The 16990-nt window shown below is 39.2% G+C and overlaps 1 protein-coding gene and 1 non-coding gene across 3 annotated transcripts in view; both read right to left on the bottom strand.

Moving 5' to 3' along the window:
• Positions 1 to 16990, bottom strand: part of Ube2d2 (ubiquitin conjugating enzyme E2 D2) — a 38249-nt gene continuing 21259 nt past the window's right edge. For both annotated transcript variants that reach the window (XM_028762786.1, XM_028762787.1), the window contains exons 3-7: positions 8450 to 8481; positions 8292 to 8369; positions 8106 to 8211; positions 6469 to 6562; positions 1 to 1642 (exon numbers count right to left, since the gene is read on the bottom strand). In XM_028762786.1, coding sequence (XP_028618619.1) covers positions 1597 to 1642; positions 6469 to 6562; positions 8106 to 8211; positions 8292 to 8369; positions 8450 to 8481 — 356 coding nt within the window. In that variant the 3' untranslated portion in view covers positions 1 to 1596. The remainder of the gene's footprint in view (positions 1643 to 6468; positions 6563 to 8105; positions 8212 to 8291; positions 8370 to 8449; positions 8482 to 16990) is intronic.
• On the bottom strand, positions 12479 to 12602 carry LOC114617282. The gene has a single exon (XR_003710764.1). It is a non-coding gene; the product is annotated as a U6atac minor spliceosomal RNA (small nuclear RNA).

The following is a 16990-nucleotide window of genomic DNA, read 5'->3' on the forward strand; positions in this document are numbered from 1 at the left end:
CAAGTTTAAAACCAAAAGCAGTGGTCATTTATTCTTCAATTTTTGTGCAAGAGTGTAAAGATGCGTTCAAAGAACCTGATGACTAGAGAGCATCGGCCATAGCCTCAAGCTGGCCTGGCTTACATTTAGGTTAGGAAAATGGACAAGGGGAGGGAACTTGCTTAGTTCACATGAATGTTTCTGGATTAACAGCTGTTTACAAATTTCAAACTACATTTTACTAGAGTCAAGGGAAGACTTCAAAAAGCCACATACAGTACAATTGAAAACCAATATGACATCCTGCAAATGTTAGTGCAAAGTAATAACGTAGACTCTCCAATACAAGATTGTGCTCATGTTTCCCAGGTTTGGTCAGTTACTCTTTATAATTACAATCAGTTAACTTATCAGACAGCAACCCCTTTGTGGTCTATGTCCTATGTACCAAGAGACTGTCACAAGGTTTTGGTGAAATGCTGCTCAGTTTCATTAACAAAGCAAATTTATTTAGTTTAACAGTCATGTTCCTGGAATGGTGCACATATAGGTTTCATGAAAACGCCTTTAAGCTTATGCCTCCATCTTTAATAAAATTACTCTCATATCGATTTTAGTATGTAAACTGGAATTGTTTCATGATTTTGAAATGCAACGAATATAAAGGAAAACATTTCAGGGGTGAGGAAAAAATACACCACTAATCTTAGCTAGACCAAGTTTTTAAATCAAAAAGCCTATTCACACAAAATTGTATGTAATGACTGTAGTAATCAGTTTATTACACAGATTAATCATTCTTGAACGTACAAGCTCCAGAGGAGCAACTGGGTCTTTAAATATACACAAGTATTTCCATCAAATAAATTTTCACCCTTACATCGAAATAGGCCTAAAGCAGTTAAAAACATAAGAAAAATAAGAGCTATTAGCTATGTATTAACTGAGAAACCACATACAAACCAAAGATTATGGAAAGGAGCTAAAAGGAGGAAGGCTGAAAGGGCCGGGAGATGTGAAAGTGTGGGGAACAAAGCCCATCACACTTTATGTACTAACAGCTCCAGTCCATTCAAATGCTCTTAGACCTTAAAACACAGAATGTAGTTTTATCTGTTTGGTCATAACTTTCACCTAAGTTGTAGGTTCTTCAGGATGAAATGAATACAGAAACAGCTTCACGTTCTTCACTTTGATTTTTATGACTGTTTGAGATTAGATGGATTCCACTTAAGGACACTCTCCTATGGGTCACTGGAGCTTATTCCTCCCATTCAAGCACACACTGTGTACCTACTACCCCTCACATCTTGCCATTATCCAAAGTTAAGTCAATAAGGAAAGCTTTTAGTCTCACACCTAGGTTACGCCCGAAGAACTGGCTTCTCACACACACACTTCTCTGCTAGGAGGCAATGTTGGTACAGAAGTACAGTATTTCTAGTTTGTTGTTCCAAGTATGTACAACACGCAGCACTGCTGTGTCAGGTAAACATGTGCACAGGGGAAGATGAGGCGTGGGCTCATAGAAAGCAGTCAAATGGAAATCAAAAGGACTTTCTCTCTCTCAGAGTTCCCCTAGCTTTATTTGTAGAGGTTATCCAATAATTTCTTTAATTACATCGCATACTTCTGAGTCCATTCTCGAGCTATTCTGTTGTACCTGTACACACACAAAGAGAACTTGGCTTAACATAGGTAAGGAGTCAATAAGCAACATATTTCATTCAGTATCCAAACTAGTAATTTTAAGGCAATAACTAAAAATGTTCAAACAAAATCACTTTCCACTTGGGAGGCAGAGGCAGGCGGATTTCTGAGTTCGAGAGTTCAAGGCCAGCCTGGTCTACAGAGTGAGTTCCAGGTCAGGGCTACACAGAGAAACCCTGTCTCAAAAAACCAAACCAAAAACAAACAAACAAGCAAACAAACAAAAACAAAACAAAACAAAAAAACCAAAACCAAAAAACAAAATCACTTTCCATCCTCTAATTTCTTTCACATATTACCCCCCTACTACCTGCCTTTACTTGAAAGCCATGGCTGACCATGAACTATCTAAAACTAGGATGGCCTCAAAACTTGTGGCAACCCTCCTGGGTTGTTGCTATTACAGGGATGTGCCAACACCTAGCTTTACCAATTATAAATAAGCCTATCCTCAGGATACAATGAGACACTGTTGTAAAATCCAAAACAATTTCCTATAAATATAGTATCTAAAGGACTCAGATACAAGTTTAGTATCTGCTAGTATGTACGTCATCCTATGTTTTCTTTTTTTTTTTTTTTTGGGGGGGGGGGGGGTGGTGGGGTTTTTCAAGACAGGGTTTCTCTGTGTAGTTCTGGCTGTCCTGGAACTCACTCTGTAGATCAGGCTGGCCTCAAACTCAGAAATCCGCCTGCCTCTGCCTCCCAAGTGCTGGGATTAAGGGCATGCGCCACCACCGCCCAGCTTTGTTTTCTGGTTTTTAACACAGGGTTTCTCTGTGTATCAATCCTGGCTATCCTGGAACTCGATTTATAGACAGGCTGGCCTAGAACTCACTGAGATCTACCTGCCTCTGTCTCCTGAATTCTGGGATTAAAGGGGTGTGCCACTACCACCCCTGGCCATCTTATGTTTCGATTGACTTTCATTTTTTTAAATGTATTTTAGATAGTTTCAATATGTAGCCAAAGCTAACCTTAAACCCACAGAGTCTTCCCAACTTTGGAGGGTTATAGGCATGTGCTAACACACCTGATTATGTAAGAATTTTGTGACTATGTAATTTAATATTATATAGTTCTTAAAATCATATAACAGTGATTTAGAGCTGGAGAGATGGCTCAGCGGTTAAGTGCTCTAACTGCTCTTCCAGAGGTCCTGAGTTCAATTCCCAGCAGCCACATGGTGGCTCACAACCATTTGCAATGGGATCCGATGCCCTCTTCTGGTGTGTCTGAAGACAGTGACAATGTACTCATATACATAAAATAAATATTAAAACAAAACAGTGATTTAAACAGCATAATGAGCTAAGTGGGGAGACTGAAGTATGAGATTCCAGAAATTGTATCAAAACACAAAAAAGAATGAGACCAGCCTGTATTACACAAAGAGTCTTGTCTCACAAAAATACAGCAGGGGAGCTAGAGACAGCTCAGCAGGTAAGAGACTTGCTGCTGTCAAGGAGGACCTCATTCACCTAGCACCTACGTGACAGGCAGGTCACAAATACCTGCAACTCCAGTTCTAGAGATCCAACTCCCTCTCATGGACTTTGTGGGTACCAGTCACCCACATGGTACATATACATATACATCAACTCTCACCTAGTCATTCACATAAAGTAAATAAAAAAAACTACAAGGAGTTGAATATGGTGGTGCACTTCTTTAGTCCTAGCACTTTGAAGGCACAGGCAAGTAGGTATCTGTGAACTGAAGGTGAGTTTGGTATACACATCCAGCTGTAGCAAGCCTACATGGTGAGATACTGTCTCCAAAAACAAAAAACAAACAAAACCCTACAAAGAAATAAAATGACACAATATCTCCTTTATATTAATAAAATAATTCATTCTGGTAGGGTTTAATTTGTAAAACATTCCAGTAACCAAATAAACAGAGAAAACTTGTGTAAGTCTAGGAGAATACACTTGTAATCACAGCATTTAAGGGGTAAAGACAGGAGGTTCAAGATCACCCAAAGTTACACAGTGAATTAGGAGGCCAGCCTCAGCTACATGAGACCATCTCAAAACAAAAACAAACCAAAACAAGAAAAAGAACAAATACCAGGAGTGTGGGCTGGAGATGGCTCACAGCTCTTTCACTGGCTGCTCTCCCAGAATTCCCAGCACCTACATAGCAGCCCACAACTATCTGTAGCTCCTATTCCAGGGGATCTGACACCCCCATATAGACATACTTACAGGCAAAGGATTAATGTACATAATAGAAAAATAAATAAATTAAAAAAAAAAAAAAGGAGCAGGAATGTACCATCAGGCAGGGTTTCTCTGTGTAGCCCTGGCTGTTCTGGAACTCCTTTTGTAGACCATCCTCAAAATCAAGAGATCTGCCTGCCTGTGCCTCCAGGCAATAAATTTTATTTTTATAAATATAAACATTAGTACTATGATGACTTAGGATATCTTCCTGAAAAGCATTCATAGCCACAGTTCTAGATATTAGACAAAATGGTTTCTAATCAAAATAGTCATGTATAACGCACTAAGAAAATAATGCAGCTAAGGTTTGGGAACACATACCTTTAACCATAATACTTGGGAGGCAGAGGCAGGTACATTTATGTGAGTTCTAGGCCAGGCAAGGCTTTTTTTGTGAAACCCTGCCTCAATACATTTAATAATTAAGTAAAGCTTCAGGATCTGGAGAGATAAGAGACAGACGGCTAGCAGTTAAGAGAACCAGCTGCTCTTCTAGAGGACCTTGGTTCAAATTCCAGCACTAACATGGTGTTCATCTAAAGCCAACTCTAGGGAATCTGTGTCCTCTGCACAAACATGCAGGCAAAACACAAAACACACAATATTAAAGACATTTTAATTCAGCCAGAAACACATGATTATTAATGGTATGCGGACACAAACAAAACAAAACTAAGCTAAGAATTAGTGCCAGTATTCTCTTTCTATTGCTGGTGTAGCTTCATTAAACACTAACAGCAACAACAAAACTTAACTTTTCTATCATTTTTGATTTTGAGTCTTTTGAAACAGTTATCATGCTGGGCGGTGGTAGCGCACGCCTTTAATCCCAGCACTTGGGAGGCAGAGGCAGGCAGATTTCTGAGTTCGAGGCCAGCCTGGTCTACAAAGTGAGTTCCAGGACAGCCAGAGCTACACAGAGAAATCCCGTCTCGGAAAAAAAAAAAAAAAAGGAAACAGTTATCATTCTGTTGTTCAAGGTGACTTCAAATTCATAATCCTCCAGCTTCAATACTCTGCATACACACACACACACACACACACACACACACACACACACACACACACACACACGAATGACTTTCTTTTCCTTTTTTCTTTCCCATTGAGACAGGGTTTTTCTATATAGCCTTGTCTTTCCTGGACCTTACTTTGTATAACAGGTTGGTCTTGAACTCATAGAGATCTGCCTGCCTCTGCCTCCCAAACACTGGAATTAAAGATAAAGATGTACACAACAGCCCAGCTTGTATCTATGACTTTATAATACAACAGATTTTAAGTAATTGTAACATTTTATTTTTTAATTAATTGAGATATAGGGTCTGAATCTGTCCCTGCTTCACAAGAGCTGGGATCAAAGGTATGGGCTTCCACACTCAGCTAGTCTTTTATGTTTTGAATTCAAAAGCTTGCTATGTGTAGTGGGAAAGGTATGGTGACATCTGCCTGTTTTTGGGGGTGGGAGGTATTCAAGACAGGGTTCCTCCACATAGCTCTGGCTGGCATTGAACTCAGAAATCTGCCTTCTCCTCTCTCCTGAGTGCTGAAATTAAAGGCCTGTGCCATCACCAGCATGTGCCTTTAATCCTAGCACTGAGAGGCAGAGGCAGGAGGATCTTTTGAGTTTCAGGCCAGCCTGGGCTACACAAGAAATGCTGTCTCAAAACAGCAGGGCTGGAGAGATGGTTCAGTGGTCATAGAGCTCTGACTATTGTTCCGGAGGTCAATTCCCAATAACCACATGGTGGCTCACAACCATCTCTAATAGGATCCAATGCCCTCTTCTGCCATCTGAAAACAGCTACAGTGTACTCATATACAATAAATAAATCTTAAAAAAAAAAAGCACTTCCCCCATATCCTATCTTAATCTCACTAAGTAAGACACAGAAGCAAAAATGGGTAGAACTCTTTGTTACTTTTGATACCCTGATCATTTTTTAATAAGTCACACAGTGTACAGTCCTAAAATAACTAGTTCTACATCAAAATTTGTTTTTAAAAGATTTGGCGCTGGGCAGTGGTGACGCACGCCTTTAATCCCAGAACTTGGGAGGCAGAGGCAGGCAGATTTCTGAGTTCGAGGCCAGCCTGGTCTACAGACTGAGTTCCAGGACAGCCAGGGCTACACAAAGAAACTGTCTTGAAAAACCAAAACCAAAACCAAAAAAAAAAAAAAAAAAAAAAAAAAAGATTTGGCACCTTTATGCCAAATGGTAGTAAAGTCAGTTATCTTTCCCATTAATTTACCAAACTATATGTAAAATAAATGGGAACCGGATACACAATGATTCATAAGTCTTAAACCAAACAAGACACAAGGGTATTTTTATAAAGTACTGTAGGAAAGTTTTTTTAGTAGAAGTTACATCAGACAATTATATATTAGTATCATCTGTTTATAATATTTGGTATAGAAACCTGTTCCATGTACCTCTTCTTAGAGGTTTATCTTAAACATTTGGTGTATATTCAACACTATAAGTAAGAAGTTGTAAGGCAGCTCTATTCCATGCCTGACAGTTTTCCATCTGGAGGTGATACTTACTTTTCTCTATCTGTTTTGTAGATCCGAGCAATCTCAGGCACTAAAGGATCATCTGGATTGGGATCACACAACAGAGAACAGATGGACAAAAGTACTGGGATATTTAAAAAAAAAAAAAAAAGTGTAGGTTAGTAGAAGACCAAAGCAAAAGGTTTAAACATCAGACACTCGGCATGGTCTTTAATCGAAGCACTCAGGAGGCAGAGGCAGGTGAAAAGGTGGATCTCTGTGAATTCAAGGCCAGCCACAGTAGCACAGTAAGACCCTGTTTCCAAGGAAGAAAAAAACCAAACCACCATCAAAAACCCAACCTGAGATGCCAACAATGTTAAGAATATAGACTTGTGAATGCATGTAGCTTAGTGGTGGAGAGTTTGCATAATGTCCATTAGGTTCCGCTCTGAGTTCAGTTATTAGCAGAACAAAAACAGCTCTTCTAAATCCAAGATTGAGAATACTTGTCAGTACTAGTGAAACTCAATTTTTAGAAGCTTACATTCAGAAAAAAATCAACTGTCAAATTTCCAAAAACAGGCAAGAGTGGTTGTCTGACACAGTAAGTTACACAGAAACTTCAAGGATAATCTAGAATCTAGGAGATTGTCTCAAAAATGAAACAAAATTTAACCAGGTACAGAAGCTCACACTTGTAATCCCAGCACTGTAGAAGCTAAGGCCAGCCTTAACTACAAAATAAGGTCGTGTCTTAAAACAAATGCAAAACGAACACAAACAAAAAAACCCGACCATCAACAAAAATAAACAGGACTTAAATGAAATGGCTAAGCAAGTTAAACAGCGGCTGGAACAGCCAGCCAAGCTGAGTTTGATTTCTGGAACCCATATAAGGCAGGAGATAACATACAGGCACAATAATAAACAAATAAACTGAAACAATCACATCATTCACTTTCTTGGTGGAAGCTAGTTTACTTACACTTTAAGGCAGGACCTTACTCTTGTACCATTCTAGCTTCAAACCTGCTTGCTATACAACGAAGTGTAACTTTGAACTGCTAGTCATCATTCTTCTCCCACTTTCCAAGTATTAGGATTACAGTGTATACACCACCACAGCAGCTTCCTACCTGCTCTTGAGTATCAATCAAAAACCTGGCATCTTACTACTATGGATCAATTCTTCAAAATTCAACTCTTTTCCATTGAATAAAACAAATACTATTACAAACTAAGGGAGACTGGTCCTTTTAAAAGGGAACAGAAGTTACATTAAAAAAAAGAAAAGCAGCCAGGACTGGAAAGTTAAATTAAGCAGTTAAATATACTGGCTGCTCAGAAGATCCCCGGTTAAGTTCCAGTACTCACATGCTAGCTCATTCTATCTTCTGGCCTCTGGGGGCACCAGATACACACATGGTGCAAAGACATACATGCAAACACTCACATACAAAATAATTAATTTGATAAAAAGATAATCTTAAAGAGAGAAACCAACAGAGAACAGTAACATTAGCAGTTACTTTTTCCCTTCTGAGACAGGGTCTCACTATATAGGCCTGGCACTCAAGAGACCTGCTTGCCTCTGCCTCCCCAGTGCTGGTATTAAAGGTGTGCACCTCCACACCCCACACAAAAATCAGTTATTTCATCTTGATATCAAACAACTATTCTATTACCTTTTGAAATAGTTAGTGCTGGAGACCACTGTGACCGTAGAATATCAAGACAAATGCTGCCATTACTGTTAATATTTGGATGATAAATTCTCGTTGTAAATGCAACCTAAAGAAAAAGAAATCTTGGTGATTGGTTTACCAATACCATACAGAGCATCTTAAGAGCAATGATCACACACCAATTACCTTAGGCGGTTTGAAGGGGTAATCTGTTGGGAAATGAATTGTCAAGAAAAATACTCCACCCTGATAGGGGCTGTCATTCTGTTGATGATAAGAAAGCCAAGATTAAAAATGAATAAACTACATAAAACAACTATTAAAGAATTAAAATGAATACTTACTGGCCCCATTATTGTAGCCTGCCAATGAAACACTGAAAAGAAAAAAGAAAAAAAAAAGTCACCATGTTAATTAACAATATTCACATTACACCTACAAAGTACCTAATCAATGTTTATTTATAAATAGGATAAAGACTAGTTTCTACGGGCAGGATGAAGACTAAACCAATTGAGTCCAAACCATTAAAAAAGGAAGGGAGGGAGGGAGGAAGCAGACAGAGAGAGAGACAGACAAGTGAGCAGAGTGTGGCAGTGCCTACCTTCAATCCCAGCACTCAGGAGGGAAGCAGAGGCAGGTAGATCTCTCAACTGAAGGCCAGCCAGAGTTCTAGTTACAGAGAAAGCCAGTCTCAAGCCCCCAAACAACCACCAACACCCAAAAAAAAAACCCCATCAACAACAAAAAGACCAAAAAATACAAAACAAAACAAAACAAAACAAAAAAGACAGTTGGTCTTAATACATTTGGAGGGGCTAGAAAGATAGCTTGGCAGTTAAGCATGCACATTCTTCTTGCAGACCAGAGTTCATTTCTAAGCACCTGAATCAGGTAGCTCGTAACAACCTGTAATTCTAGCTCCAGAGAATCTGATGCCCTCTACTGGTTTTCAAACATTCAAACTCATGTGCTCACGCATGTTATACACATCACTACCACCAAAACTAAAGATCCAAGACATTTTTCTTAAGGCCAACAAGGTGGCTTGATAAGAAAAGCTTTGCTATCAAGACTGACATGTTTGATTTCCAGAATTCACACAGGAGAAAACCAGCTCCCAAGCTGTTCTCTGCCCTCCAAACATGTTTCATAGCTTGTACACATGTGCACACGCACACACACAAAGTAAATATAAAGTATTTGGAACTAAGGATGGTAGTACAGCATGCCTACAACAACAATTTTGACAAAGCTGAGGCATAATGCTAAATTTAAATTTATCTTTGGCTAATAAGTAAAGGGTGTGAGGCCAACCTGGTCTACATAATGAGTTTCAGGTGACCCATGCTACACAGTGATTCTGTCACAAAACCAGCCTACTAAGAAACAAAAACTTGTCCCAAAGTCATGCCTGGGAGATAAATTTGTTGACAAACCCTATAAGAAGGCCCTAAGTACTATTAAAAATTATTTCCTTGCCTCCAAGTCAGTCTGTCTGTCTGTCTGTCTGTCTGTCCGTCCGTCCGTCCGTCCGTCCGTCCGTCCGTCCTTCCTTCCTTCCTTCCTTTATGAGGCAGGGTTTCTCTATGTCCTGGAACTCACTCTGTAGACTATCCTTAAACTCACAGAGATCTGCACTAGACAGGTGTTTTAGTAGTTACAAGCACTGGCTGTTCTTTCTGAGGTCCCAAGTCCAATTCTCAGCAATTACGTGGCATTTCACAACCATGTATGATGGAATCTGATGTTTTCTTCTGATCTGTAGGCATTCATGCAGATGGAGTCTTCATATACATTAAATAAATTAAACACACACATCAAACAACCTCCTCCCACCCCCACCCACCCCCTCCCCCCCCAAAAAAAACCTCACAGAGATCTGCCTCTGGAGTGCTGGGATAAAAGATGTTTACCACCACTGCCAGCATACCTCCAAGATTTAATCATTCCTTAATATAATTTCGTAAAATATACTTAAGAATAATGCTGACATGGCAGAAAGGGTCCACATACTCAAATTAAGAATAATTTATTCTTGAGTATTTGTGTCCATATGCGCGCACGCGCGCGCACACACACACACAGTAAGTTGATGTTGGGTATCATGGTGGTTTGAATAGGAATGCTCCCCCCCTTCTCATCTCATGTGTTTGAAGGCTTGGCCCAAAGGGAGTGGCATCTTTGAGGTTATACTGTGTTTAAGCTATGCTCATTGAAATACACAGGATTTTTCTGCTCCCTTCGGATCAAGTTGTAGAATTCTCAGCTCTTGCTCTAGTACCATGTCTCCCTGCAGGCTGCCATGCTTCCCCCTATGATGATAATGGACTAAACCTTTGAAACTACAACCAATTAAATGTTTTCTTTCTTTCTTTTTGCTTTTGAGACAAGGTTTCTCTGTGTAGCCCTGGCTGTCCTGGAACTCACTCTGTAGACCAGAAATGTTTTCTTTATTATTCTCTACTTTGCTTTCACTACAGACAGGGTTTCTAACTGAACTTGAAGCTGGCCTTTTAGCTACAATGAATGGCTGGCCACTGAGCCCCAATCCACTTATTTCCATATTTTCCAGCACTGGTTTCATGTACACTGCCATACACCTACCTTTTTCTATTGATGTTGGCATATTAACCCATGTTAACACTTTACCCACTGGGCCATCTTCTTCTCAGCTGAGAGAAGTTGATGTCTTTTTGTTTTCTCTTTTGTTTATAGTGCAGAACAGTGAAAGTCTTGAATGAGTCAACTTCTGAGTCAATGTGTCTTGTTAACATAGGTAAAATCATGTCCATGAGTCCATAGCCTCAACCATATGGGAAAATGGCAAAGCCTTCCCCTCCAGCATGAGGCTCAGAGGAATGGCAGAGACTTTCTGCTCAGTGTGCAAGAGATTATAGTGTGAACAGAAAATACCCACCATAACTTTCTCCCCTGGATGTTTACAGCTTGAAGACTACTCTCCTATAGCAACTGCTCCTACAGAAATTAGCTAAACTTGCCTTCTTGTTTGTCTATATGTTAATAATTTGGCCTCTTTCTTCAGCTATATGCAATAACCCCATTTTCCTGTTTAACTCTATACAGTGAACACACTGAGCTTCTTGGGTGCTATGGTTTCTCTACCAGAAAGCCCAAGCCATTCAATCTCGACTTTCCTTTCTGTGTCCATGTTTGTATTTTCTTTATTCAGCACCCCAGACAAGTTCAATCCCTGGAGCCCTGCAAAGATGTGGCAATGGTATTTTGTCTCAATGTATGTGTGTGCAACCCACGTGTGCAGTGCCTAAGAGGACAGGAGGCAAGACAAGATCCCCTGGAACTGGAGTTTCGCATAGTTGTGAGCTAACAAAAGGGAATGAATTTCAGAAAGAACAGTCAGTGCTCTTAACTGCTAAACCATTTCTCCAGCCCCAAGATATGTAAAGTTTTTAGACAGGGTCTCATTTATGGCAGACTGGCTCAAAAATGGTTGTGTAGCAAAGGACAGATGACATTTCATTTCAGCTGATGGCAGTGTGACATTATATATTTATATAGTACTGATTGAGGTTCTAACTTAATGCTTTAACTTTATGCTTGTGCATAAAATAAGGACTTTACTAACTGAGCTACATTTCCAGCTCCAAAGATTGATTTTAACAATAAAGAGAAAACAAACAACCAAAGGCAAGACGCTGTGGGATTTACATTTAATCTTAGTACTTATGAGGCAGAGGTGAGATAATCTCCTTGACTTTGAGGCCAGCCTGATCTACACAGTGAGGCTGCAAAGTGAAACTCTGTCTCCAAATAAAATAATAAATATAATAAAAATAAATATAATCTTGTGTAGGTTTTTAGAGTTTCCAGCACATTCTTCAATACAGAGCTGAGAGGACATGAAGCATTTGCCTAGCATAAATGACTCTGGGCTGAATCCTCAACCCTACTTTAAAATACAAACACACAAAACACAAGTTTGATTATAAACTATAGAGATAATTTCAAAGTAGTCAATAGGGTAACTTCCTATAAAAGTGGAAAATAATACTTGTCCCATTTCTAAGGTGGGCTTACTCAATACAGAGAACAAGAGAGTTTGTAAGGAAAACGTAGCCATTAATATCTACACTAGAATCTGAGACCCTGCCAATGTGATTTTATCTAGACCACCCAACCCAGCTAACTCCTGTCATACTAGAGAAAGCGTGAAGACTAAGCAGCTACATCAAAATTCATTGGGATGTCTAAACCCTAAAGGTCCTCAGACTTCCTCAATATGTAACTGTCTATAGTTTGTTTCTTGTATTAGGCCCCAAAATCACCAATAGCAACTCACTTATCAGAAAAACATATTTAGAGTCACCGAACACATTTTAGAAGGCATCAAACAAAAACAGTAGTTAGATACCACAAGGTAAGTAGAAATGCCTCTAGGTATGAGGTAAAGTTCAGCAGTCTCTTCCAACCTTGTCAAGGGATATGTTGTTAACCTTCTCTACTCTACTACAACACATGAATTAAGTATTTATATTGTTTTGTGTGTGATTTCATGTCAGAATAAACTGTGGTAAGTTGGTTCGGTCCCAGGGACTGAGCTCAAGTAGTCAGGGTTGGCAGCACCTCACCTGTAGAGCCATTTTGCTGGCCCAGGAATTAAACTGTTTTTAACTTTGCTTCAATAAATGAAAACAAAACTTACCCGTTTCTCAAATGTTTTCAAATTCCTGGCATGTTTTGTTGAAGTTTTTATCCTTTGAATGTATTTTCCTTGTAATTAAGTTCTTCATACTTTTGAACAATCAATTATTCAACTGATTAAATAAAACCAGTTAAATCGTTCTGAGCTATATACTTGTCCTGGTCCTACTATCTTCACCCACGTCCCATAAAAGACTCTTAAAAGTCCTGGTTAAAGAAATAAGAGTCAGGTGGGCATTGTAGTATATGCCTTTGTTCTCAACACTACAGAGGAAGAGGTAGAGAGAGCTCTGTGAGTTGGAGTCCAACCTGATCTACACACAGTTGAGACCCTGCCTCAAACCAAAAACCTAAATAAATAAACACATAAACAAACAAACAAACAAATTTGAACAAACAAAACCCCAATACCAATAAGGCTAGAGCCTCTACTAGGTAGTAATGACCAAATTGCCAACTAGATCTCTTTTAAGTCTTGCCCTTCAACTTAATTCTTTTATGTAATTTAAATCTGTATATTGTACTCCATGTAATTTTCTAAAACTCAGATAAAATGACACTTAAATAACAATTTCAAAATATTGATGTTTCAAGTATAAAATTTTCTAGTAGTTAAGTACTAATTCTTTGTTCCTAGTCTCCTGACAGCAATCCTTCCTTATTCTTGCTAAAAATCTTTTTTTTTTTTTTTTTTTTTTTGTGGTTTTTTCGAGACAGGGTTTCTCTGTGTAGTCCTGGCTGTCCTGGAACTCACTCTGTCACCACCGCCCAGCCTTGCTAAAAATCTTAAGAAGATTTTAAGAAGAAATTAAAAGGCTGATGCTATGGCTTAATGGTAGAGCACTGGTTTGGCAGATGTGAGGCTACAGACTCAATTTCTACTATTGCACATACAGAAAGGAAGGGAGAAAAGGAAGTAAAGGAAGGAAGAAGGGGAAAGAAAACAGTTCTGATGGTTCACACACCTGTAATTTCAGCAGGAGGGAGAGGCTGAAGCAGAAAGATTACTCAAGATTTCAGGCCCAACCTGGGCTACAGAGTAAGGGACATTGTCTAAAAAGACAATGTATTGTACCTGAGAAGGATTATACTTTTGAGAACTTAAAATTATGAAATGTGGGGATGGAGAGACGGCTCAGCAGTCAAGAACACTGACTGCTCTTCTAGAGGTCCTGAGTTCAATTCCCAATAATCACATGGTGGCTCACAACCCTCTGTAATGGGATCTGATGCCCTCTTCTGGTATACAGTAGGACTCATATAAATAAAATAAATTTAAAAAATTGAAATGTGGGTATAGTGTATATGTGTCAAAGTGTATGGAAGAATGGTGGTCAGAGTACAACTTTCAGAGTCAGTTCACACCTACAACCACAGGTTTAGAGATCAAGCTAGTAAGTGCTTTCTTTTACCCACTAAGCATCTTATTGGTCCTACCAACAGCAGTAAGAATACCTACTGGAATCATTAACAGGTTTTCCTTTGGAGCCTTATTATACTCTTCATTCTCTTTAGGTGGCTATATGAATGAAAAATAACAGTGATGTAGTATCTAACCCTGATTCAAATGACAAAAGCTTTTTTAACAGTTTGAGAAATTCCTAGAGGTTTCAAGTAGAAGGAACTCTAGAAATAGTATTGATCAAAATAAAATATCACATTTCACAAAAAATAGTTAAGGAGCTCTTGAGGAGTTGTTTGAAATGGGCCTCACCCTGCTGTGTGGTGCTGGCTGAGTGTTGGGCCCTGGCTTCAGGCCTGCTAGACAGGCACTCCCTCCATCTATCACCGAGCTCTACACTCAGCCCTGAAAACAACTTGGACAGTAAAAATAACTACTACAACTTTGATTTGATGTTGGCAAACCAAATTACAGATGATGCCTTAAAGTTAAAATGGATAGTAAGAATATTTGTTAGTTTGAAACTATTTGAAATTAAATCTCCAGCGATGTATGTCTGAACATACAGATCCCAAAAGGATCATTTCACCAAGTTCAAACCAAAATCAAGTAGATTAAATATCTTCAGCTTACTTCAAGGGGAGGTACTCCTCTTTCCTCCTTATCAGTTCATTGCAGAAAAAGGGGAAAAAATAGAAGAACATTATATTTTGAATAACAAAGTAAAAGCACTGTATGTAGTGACACATATCTTTGGTAACACTGGGAAGACAGTGAGACAAGAGATCTCTGCAAGTTCAAGGATTATACAAAGGTCTAGACAGTGAGTGATGGGACCATCTAGGGCTATATAGAGACCACCTCCCCACTCCCGATTAAAGGTTTCTCTCTTCTTCCTCCTGACCTCCTCTCTGTGTATGTATGTTCCACTGCACAGGTCAGAGGACAGTATCAGATAATTCTCATTGTATAGCTTTCTGTTTTGAAGCAGCCTCTCTCCTTAAGTCTGTAGCTTATGTTTTTCAGCTAGAATGACAAGCCAGTAACCCCAGCTATCTTGTCTTAGCATTCCACAATGATGGGGTCCATGAGTGACCACATCTGACTTGTCACATGGGTGCTGGAATTCAAACTCAGGCCCGCATAGTCAATGTTGCTAGTGAGCCATGTCCCCAGTCCCAACCTTTTTCATTTTGTTGCTCTCTTTACTAATTTAGCCTAGGCTGTTTGAGATCCTTTTAACTTCTCAAGAGCTAGGATTATAAATTTGTGCTGCCACATCCAGCTTCTATCATTTTCTTCTCTTTCAAATCTCAACTTTAATGCCAGCACTTGATGGAAAAAGATAGGCAGATCTCTGAGTTCTGAGTTCTTAGAGCTTAGTCTGCTCTACAGGACAAGCAGGGCTGTTACATGAAGAAACCTTGTCTTGAAAAAACAAAAGCCACCCCCCTCCCCGTAGCCTCTGCCTCTCAATTATTGGGATTATAGGAGGACATACCACGATAGCTGGCTTTTTTCTTTTTTTAACTTTAAAAAAAAACAATTTTTAGTTTATATGTATGTGCGGATGCTTAGGGAGGCCAGGAGAGGGTGCTGGAACCTTTGGAACTGGAGTTACAGGAGTTAAGTTTTGAGCTATTCCTGGGTGCTTGGATCTGAACTCATCATATCTTCTCAAAAAGAAGCAAGCATCCTTGACTGCAGAGCCATCCTCCAGCCTTTTTTGACATTTTTTTAAAAAAAGAACTCTAGTGACATCTCATGATAGCTCTGTCTCTTGAGAGTCTCTCTATAGAACAGACTCATCGTGGACTCATAACTCTCCTGTCTAAACCCACTAAGATTCTGGAATCAAAGACATATGTCACTATATTTGGTATATATTGTTTTTTTTTCCTCAGTATTATCATTTGTAGTAAATTAAGTTTTGTTTTGATTTTTTTTTAAATCAAGTCCAAGTAACCTACATTTAAAAAATATTTGGCAGTGGTCTCCACCACCTTTAATCCCAGTGCTTGGGAGGCAAGAGACAGGTCATCAGTTTGAGGCTCGCCTGGTCTACAGACTGAGTTTTCAAGATAGCCAGAACTACACTGAGAAACCCTGTCTTGAAAAACTAAACAATAGATAAGATAGTTTGTCCTTAACTTTGCAGGACAGCAATTTCTGCTATAAGAAAAAATGTAGTAACACAAACTGCAATAGCAGTAAAGCAAAAATTAATGTTTTGGCATAGTTAAAACTTCCCACCAAGGCCAGGCATGGTGGCCTTAAGTCCCAGCACTCAGAAGGCAGAGGCAGGGGGATCTCTGTGAATTTGAAGCCAACCTGGTCTACAAATCAAGTCCAGAACAGCCAAGTCTTTGTTACATAAAAAACCCTGTCTCAAAAAGAAAAGAAAAAAAAAAAAGAAAAAGAAAAAAGAAAGGAAAAAACCCAAACAAAACACACACACACACACACACACACACACACACACACACACAAAAAAAAAAAAAAAAAAAAACAGAACCTCTCACCAGGTCTGGTTGCACACACCTTTCATCTTAGCACTCAGATGCTAAAACAAACAGATCTCTGCTAACTCAGGGCAGGCTGGTCTACACACAGAGTTCAGAGTAGCTAGAAAGACACAATGAGAGAAGAAAGTGGCAGCAGGGGAGTGTGTCCCAAAATTGGAAAATAATAATAATTCCTAAATCATCCGGGCTTAATAGCTCCCACTTCAATCCTAGCATTGGGGAAATTGGGACAGAAGGACTACATAAACTAGATGAGACTTTTTTGTTAATACTAA

The sequence above is a fragment of the Grammomys surdaster genome, unplaced genomic scaffold (genome assembly GCF_004785775.1).
Source record: "Grammomys surdaster isolate TR1022 unplaced genomic scaffold, NIH_TR_1.0 135, whole genome shotgun sequence".
Classification (NCBI taxonomy): domain Eukaryota; kingdom Metazoa; phylum Chordata; class Mammalia; order Rodentia; family Muridae; genus Grammomys; species Grammomys surdaster.